The sequence below is a fragment of the Egretta garzetta genome, unplaced genomic scaffold (assembly GCF_000687185.1).
Source record: "Egretta garzetta isolate BGI_Z169 unplaced genomic scaffold, ASM68718v1 scaffold248, whole genome shotgun sequence".
Classification (NCBI taxonomy): domain Eukaryota; kingdom Metazoa; phylum Chordata; class Aves; order Pelecaniformes; family Ardeidae; genus Egretta; species Egretta garzetta.
Genome location: NW_009260596.1, coordinates 1947576 through 1956288, shown reverse-complemented (window position 1 = coordinate 1956288; position 8713 = coordinate 1947576). Strand labels below are relative to the sequence as shown.

General features: G+C 36.6%; 1 protein-coding gene across 1 annotated transcript in view; it reads right to left on the bottom strand.

Annotated features, from left to right (window-relative positions):
• The window catches only part of PLD5 (phospholipase D family member 5), a 185793-nt gene that overhangs the window by 62883 nt on the left and 114197 nt on the right, over positions 1–8713 (bottom strand). The window contains 1 exon segment of the mRNA XM_035900260.1: positions 4621–4789. Within this exon segment, the coding sequence (XP_035756153.1) occupies positions 4621–4789 (169 nt within the window).

Below are 8713 nucleotides of genomic sequence, written 5' to 3'. Positions count from 1 at the left end.
ATAGTCTAGACACTATAAACAACTATGAAAAGTTCGCAACTTGTTTTTAAAAACCTGTACGTACTATAGTAGAGTACTAGAAATTCTTCCTTCATTGTTAAAGAACCTGGCCTTCTTTCCCATTTATATTAATTTGAAACTCAGTTTCTGCATTTTCTGACACGTTTACTTGCAATTTTACTGTTTCATTCTGTGAAAAAGATGACAGGACAGAAGGTCTGAAGAGTTTTGTCACTGCTGTCAGCACGTTTGAAATGCTTCTATTGAACACAAACCCTCCTGCTGTCATCCAGACCCCATTCCCTTTGTAAGCCAATACCAGGCTGCTGCACGACTACACGACAGTGATCAGAATCGTTTTTGTATAGTCAGCTTGTTAGGACTGAGAAATAGTAGCAGCCAAGTGCTGTGAAACTGCAGCGTGGTGCCTTGTACCATATCTGCATTGTAACAAACAATACCATGAGAAATCTGCCTAGCCTGATAAAACACCATCTTACCCTTTTCACTGGACTGTTTCAAAAAACCTACTGAAAGTGACAAAATAGGATGTAAAAAGTATGTATTACATGAACAAACTGACATTTTCATGGTACCTTTAAACTACCATACATCTGAAACATCAATCTCAACTGTACCCACCACAGCCACATGGTGAATTAAAAAAACTTAAAAAAAAAAAAAAAAGGTATCATTACTAAAAGGCCCTGAAATTGCACCCAGAGCAATTTCTTAGCAGTCACTAGGCAGACTGATTCTAGCCTGGCTGATTTCCCTTGCCTGCTGTTGTCTTTATCAGCTTGTGTTCCTCATTAAAAATAAAATAGGGGAGATATGAACACAGAAATGCTGTATTTATTAAAGTAGTCTAAAATGGAATTGTTGTGCTCTTCAGTAACTTAGATTCCTACAGTTTAGACAACGCTTAGCTTTTTCTTTCCACAGAAATAAAACTGGCTACTTCCAGAATTTTCATCTGGATTTATTCTATATAATTCTACTAATATTTTTAAAAGTTGTCTTATGATCAAGCCTTCGGGTGTATCTATAAAACATCAATAAAAATTATAGCAAGCTGGCAGAAAGCAATAAAGCAAATAAATCAAGAAACCCCAAATTTAGCTTCTGTCATTTAATGCAGAACAGAGAAACTGAAATGCTCTCCTCAAACTCTTTTAGCAAAAAAGCTAATGAAAGGGAGGGAATGTCATTCTTTGGAATTTCAGTACAAGTTAAAAAATGCTTTCACTTTAAAACCTCTCTTTTTAAATTTCTTTTCTATGCCTCCGTCTGTACTAGCTGCATTGGGAAAATGCCACCACCTGAAGAGAAGACATGTTTGTATAAAGATGTGCTTACAAAAAAGAAAATACACTGAAAATACTCTATAGCTGATTGTAGCCTATTTCTGTGCCATAAGTATGGCAATACCAATAAACCATGATGGTGTTAATTGTTATTTGTTAAACTCTAAATTTGTGAGGAGGGACTTGCTGGAACTGTAAAAGGTCACTCAAATTAAAGTTTCCAAACATGAGATGAGCCAGAGGGAGTGAATTGTGAAAACCGTGAAACTGGCATGATCTTATGTTCTCCTCTCCCTTCACTGCAAATTAATTAAAAGCCACCCTCAAAAACTCTGTCTCGTTGTCCTGTGGTATTTCTAAGCATCAGATTGCCACATGATAAATCACACGTTCATATTCCACAAAAATCTCAAAGCCTCTGTACAACAACTACCCTGCAATCCTGAAAATGCATGGAGATGACATCACTAAGTTGCCAAAACACATGGTTTTCTTCTGAATGAGAAAAGCAGGTGTAGAAAGCCTACTCAGTATTTTGCCAAACAAATATTTGTTTACTTGACCGCCTAAGCTGGGGAAGCACACATGACATTGTAGCATCATGTGTTTGCATTTAAAGACTCCGATTTAACAAGCCTCATGAACTCCAGTTGTGACCTGGACAGCTCAGCCAGCAATGACTGTTTATTTAGATGTATAACAACAAAACATGGACAGACAACTGTCAAGGACACTAAGTAACACACCCAACAAACAACCATGAAGAAAAATACAGCAGGAAATTCTGCAATTTTATATACACACATGCATACATATATATGTATGTCCAATATATATTTGGACAAAATGGAAAATATGCATATATATGGATATGTATATTGGGCTTATATATGCATGCATGTATATAAAGTTACAGAATTTCCTGCTGTAATTTTATTCAATACATATATTGGACATACATGTGTGTGTATATATATATCTGCATGTGTGTATGTAACTATGTAAACACATATACAGAACATGGAGCTAAACGTTGTAATTAATTAAGAAAAAGCAATCTAGCCTACTCAGCTTTTCTCCTTCAAAAATCCACATCTGTTGAAGTGCTCTTGTAGAGAACCTTGCTTTGCAATATGCCTTGAATATTCATAAAATGGAAATAGCTAGTTATAGAGCAGGATGTGAGTCCATATGAAAAATGGTTATGTCCTTAGTTTCTGATAAACCAAGAATCATTCAGGGAACAACCAGAACTTAATCACTAAGTACCATACTACCTGGAAGCTTTCCATCTCACCCCCCTACCATTCATAATGCTTCTGTTATTTTGGGGCAAATATGCCTGAACTCAAACCGACTTGAGGACATTCGACTTATACTTCAGAAAATTACTAGATTACAATTATTGAAAGCTCCTCTGAAATTTCACTTCCATTTTACAAGTGGAGAAAGCAGATCTAACGGTACAAGTTTTCTCTCCTCCCTTTCACACACTAAGCTTTGCATGTGTTCTCTGGGGCAAAGATTTGCTAAGAAATGCTGCCTCTTGGCAATTTCTTCAGCAATTGGACGGGCCCATAACGGTATAGTGGTTTAGGATGAATAGACAAGCTTGACAGAAAGATCTATCAGCTGTTCAGCCCACATTGCTGTACAAATGAGGAAATGACTGGAATATTAATTGCCTTTAAACAGAAGTAATTACTCACTTTTGTAAGACTAATAGCAGGCAGAAATAGATAACAAGACTAGAATATTATGAAAAATGTTTCATTTTTCTGGCTTTAACGGTGCATCTGAGGATTGGAAGGGCAAATCCATTCCTTATGTGTCTCTTTGCCCTTTCCCTGTTCTGACATTCAGCAGTATCTTACAGTTTTTATTTTGCATGAGAATGTGGAACAGTGAATGGATTTGATGCTTAACTACTGAAATCCAATTTCTAGTTTGCAGGTTTTGTCCTCTGTTTGGGATTTGTTAGGCTCTGCTGGTTTTGAAGCAAATGACATGTTGATTTTTTTTCCAGACAAAATATTTTTTGAAAGATTCATGCACATACCAATTCATGCACATCCTAAAAACTTCTAAGGCACTATCTCTTTGAATTCATCTGCCTGAGTGACAGTACATGGGTTTGAAGTTTCTTAGGCAATAAATTTAAATAAAGCTTAGCTGTATAATTGCATTGTGAAAAATCTCAATATTTTGATACTCAATAAATTTATTCACAAACCATACTCTAATATTTATAAGCATTCTAAAAGGAAGGCTTTGCAATATATTTTCCATTTGGTTGCTCACCTCAGACTTTCACTCTTTTAAATGGACACACAGCAGATTTACTCTGAATAAAAGTTAATGTATGCCATTCAACTAGGCTACAGCCTCTTTCAAAAGCAGAATCCAGTTCATGACTTGAAAAAATGTCTTTAGTTACTTGGAGTATCAGCCTTTTTCTATCATTTACCAAAAGGCTTTTTTTTTTTTTCACTGCACAGTATCAACAGAACTAGAGAGGAAAGCAAAGACATAGTGTAACAGAGTTGATTCCTTACAGTTACCCAGCTGTCATTTTAACCCCATTTCATGTCAGCTGAGTGGCTTCTTTCAGCAAAGAATCCATTTGGTGAAAAAGAGGAGATACTCTCAGCCTATCAATTCTTTGATATCATCGTTTCACAAGTGATACTAATTGGAAATCTGCCCTTACCCTATTTCTAAGAGGATTGCTCTCAAGAATAAAGTGTTTGTTGGCACAGCATCATTGTAACACATGTCTGTCTCATTCACTATGATTTATGATTTTTCCTATTGCTTTTAATTGCAGAAGTCTTGAACACTGCTCCCTCCCAAGATTCATTTTGAAAAGGTATGAGAAATCATCTGATACTACATTGTTCTTTGCAAGTGTAGTTCTATCCATCTATTTGGCTGCAGAATTAATCCACATGCTTGCTCTTATACTTCAACAGTTGCACCAAACAGAAAATAAGTGCACAGATTTATGGATATTCCCAAATTATGGGTATGTTAATATAGGTACAATTTTGCAGGTTTCTTAAGATTACACAATGACATCCTTTCTTAAGATGGAAGTTATATGAATATGTGTTGGATGTGTTATCTAGTCCAAGTGTGCCACCACTCTCAGAAAACTACTGCGTTGGCAGGAAAATCCCCGTAAGAAAAGTTTTTTTAGACTACCCAAACAAATAGGTCTGCTACAGGGAAGGACTGTAGTTCTAAAAAATCAGTAGTGAAACAACAAGAACAGATTGTGGAAGTCCCACCCTTTTGTTAGGCTAGAACATACCTGGCATGCTGATGGATGACTGTGATTGAGGTCCCACTGGGAAGATACTATGTCAACAGACTTTTCAGCCATATTAAGCAAATTCATCCAGCCTTGGAAAAGAGACAAATGGGATGGTGCACTGTCTGAATAGTTGATCCCTTCAGGAATATTTTCCACAAGAGCAACCCTGAGAATAGATAAGGAAAAAATAACCACTTAACAAAAGCACTTTCCTTTATTAAAAAGTTCCAAACTGTAAAGAATGTCAGGTTTTGGGCCTGTGGTTCAACATCTGCTCCCAGAGGCTCTCAGCAGTGTGCCACTTCACAATTCACTCTGAAGTTGCTGACTGTCATGCTCCACACTTCCCAAAATAATAAAATGCAGAAATGACCTCCTGTTAATGCAGCAAAGCCAATCAAGCTCGTGAAGCTCTGAAAAATTAGCTTAAACATGGAAAAGCTTACTTCTTGTAACACAGTAAGTGGGAATCAGTCCTTAAGGTGAGGATGGGAAGAATGAAACAATCTCTTTTTACTTTGCCACTCTCATCTTTGCATTTAATTTCTTCTCTCTAAGCAATGTGGCAAGACGTATACTCCCTGGCATTCTCCTAGGTCCACTTTTACAGCTGACATTTTATTACACTGCAGTCTCTATACATGAATTTTCCCTTTCCAACTGCTCTAAGCTACCTAATTTTTCTGCTTTTGTTTACCCACTTAAGGTTCCACCCGGGAGATCCAGTGGTTAAGAAAAGAATTATACCCTTTTAGTTTCCTGGTCTTTTTGGAAGGCTTCTTGATCTTATTGCCTATATTATTCAAAACGCTTACAAATTAATTACATACATTCATGGGGATCCAAGAAGCTAAACAAACATTGTGGTAAACTGACAGTTCAAAAAATGCTCCTCTGCTTTGGGGAAATGAGGTGTTTCATTCAATATACTGCCTCATTGCTAGATTTCCTTAAATTGCAGCAGGTAAAGCTCCTCTATACACTCAATAACAGAATCTTAAAAATAAATGAAAGTTAAACAAGTTTCCCAGTTCTGTCTTTGGGTAAATAGACGAAATTCTCAACTTAGATAAGTGGCACTTCTGTAAGTGCCCCCAACATCTGCCACTTTTACTGTGAATCATAGAAACCAGATTTAGGAAAGCTGTGGTGGGGAGATGGAGAATACTCCTTTTCATTGTATCCAAATACATCAAGTATTTCCAGACTGTTTCTGTACTTATTAATAGCATCAATTATCAACTCCAGCAACATGAATATAATTTGTAAACTTTTTTTAAGTGGACCATTAATACAAACCTCTAGTGTAAACAAGAATTGTACTCTTTTTGATTGCTAGAAAAACAGATTAGTTCAGCTTCTTCTATTAATTCAGTTCATCCTACAGGGTCACATGGAAACTTTTAGAGATATTTCAGAATATTAAGCATGTTTGTGAAATTAACCCATTCAAAGACTGAAGACTAGCACTCTCAAACAGTGTAAAGAAAACCCAGCAAGAATGGTGATAAAATGAACCTGTGGTAATTATAAAATTCTTACTCTCTTGGCCTGGCAAAAATCCCCTCCCCCCGCCCCGAACCAGAACAGGCCCAGCTCCTCCTTTCATTAAATATTCAAGTATGCTCTCTTATCCCCTAAAATCTGTCAAACAACATACATATCACTAAGCTACAATTACTGGTGACATTCTCCACAACATACTTTGAATACACTATTATATTGATTGGCATTAAACTTAACTGTGTTACAGCAATAGAGTTGTAACACCAAGAAATTGACTGTAAAAGGTTAAAAACACAACTTGATTTTTTGATGTCTTCAAAGTATACTTTATTCTAAAACATTCTACCTACCTTGTTTGCAAACTTTTCAAAGTAACTAGTGCCGTAAAAATTCAGTGCCCTTATTACTCTATTAGCAATAAAACTTCTGTTAGATCCAGTCTATCTTTTTCAGTAGTTAACACTACTAATCATATTGGGGCTCTTAGCAATTTCCATGTTCCCAGAGCTGTTTTATAGAGCTGTAGCATGGCCACCTTCAAAGAGCAAGAAGTTGAAGCATAGAAGATAAAGAGATAAAGTGATCTCTACCAGGACATAAACACGTGCCCCCCCCACCTCAAAAATCCAGTGACAAAGATGAGAAATAAATCCATGTGTTTCTGGTCTGTTCCATCATCTACCCAATTACATGTGGATACGGGAGACAATTATTTTGAATATTCTCCAAAGACATTCTTCATATTGAATTTTTATTCAAAAACTAATCTATCAAATGTGGTTCTGATTTAGCTAGAATTTAAAGGTGTGTATCAGTCCTTTAACACAAGATGCGACCAAAATTTCTCAACATTAGAATATTGCCTAACATACACAGTGTTTTCTGGATGAACCTATGTAAATGAATATACAGGAGCCCACAAAATAACTGTTAGGATTTAATCTGTCACAGTTAGTTCCAGTGGCTTGCAGTGGTGTTTCCCATGGACTGTACTGGTTTCAGTACTGTGACAGGTTTCAGGTAGCTCCAACATCCCCAAGTCCAAGAAGCTTAGCATGTTATGTTTGAGATGAGGGCCCTGATCCAGCCAAACACATACATGCTTATTTATGATGCATTGACTTCACCTTATTTAGGTCCAAAGTACGGGAAATTGCTATGTCTATGTGTTATAAACTCGGATTTCAGAAGTCACTGGAAGCTATACCTTAGAGTGTAATGCAGGAAGAACTGCGGATGTGGGTTATTGCTCTATAGATACATTTGGGTACAGATACCATAAAGACATGCAAAATTTGGGGTCCTCCTCCTGTTCCACAGTTAAACCCATTTACTTATTCAAATAAAGTAGCAAGGCAAATTTGCTGGGCAAAATGAAATACACCTCCCTCTTAAAAGGGCCCTTGTCAGGGACAAAGTGCCTCTTGGTAAGGGAACGTCCTGACTGTTGGGCTGAACTTGCTCTTCACTAGGAGGATCAGTGCCCAACTTTACAATCTGCATGCCATTCAGCAGGCTAGAAGCACTAGCACTAAATAAGGGATGTGACTGCACAGCTCCTGACATTTTATAATTTGGGTTTGATTATGTAATAGAAGCCAAATGCATTCCAGTTAGCGAAACTGTTATTCAGAATAGATATTATCTGTTAATATATTTCCTAGTCTTTTGTTTAACCTAATAGTAAGTACTTTGTGTTCTTTAGCAAAGACATTTCATCTAGCTACGGCGCTACTTAAAATGTGGTTTTCAGAGTTGAGACTTCCCTTTAATAATGAACTGATTCTGCTATCCCCCCCAGTTATTCCCCTACCCACTGAAAAACTCAACACCAAGCTCAGAAGTTAAAAAAAGGTCAACGACCAAGTTTCTAAATTAAGTGATTTTTGCCTTCATAACCTTCCCTTTTCATTTGGCACAACAACAAATTTCCAGTGCTTAGTCAAGAAGGGTTTTGTTAAACTTTCTATGTAGAGGTTTGAATTTGCAAGCCCCAATTCCATCAATAAAAGCTAAATTTAGCTCTCATTTTTGTTCCAATATGACCCACAGAGAGGTTTTAAAATATGGTATAACAAAAACTTCCAGGAGAGAAAGTCATGCACAGACCTAGAGTAACATCAGACATGATGACATAACTAATTCTGCATAAATGGCATATTAACAAATTAAAACAGAACAAACATAACAGTGATTAAAACAGACTTTTCCTCTGTTCAAAATCATTAGCAAATAACCTTACACTTGTTGGATGAGATGTCCTTCCCTTCTCTGATTTTCTGGTCATCCAAGTATTTAATCTGATTAATGCCAACATAGGCTAGCCTCTTGAGTTATACAGCTGAATATTCTCAAACCTACCTCACACAGAATGAAAAACCTGAAAGTAATGTTACATGATTTCTATGAAGTTACAGAGAGAGAGACAAGGGTCAGAGCTGAGATTCAAGCTCCTCTAAGCTAACAGAAATGTGGTAAGCAGTGTAATGGTATTTAATGCCTACCAAGAAAAAGACCTTGACCTCAATAATAAGACTCTTCTGAACCTAGCTACATGACTTGCATTTAGTAATTTCAAGTAAAT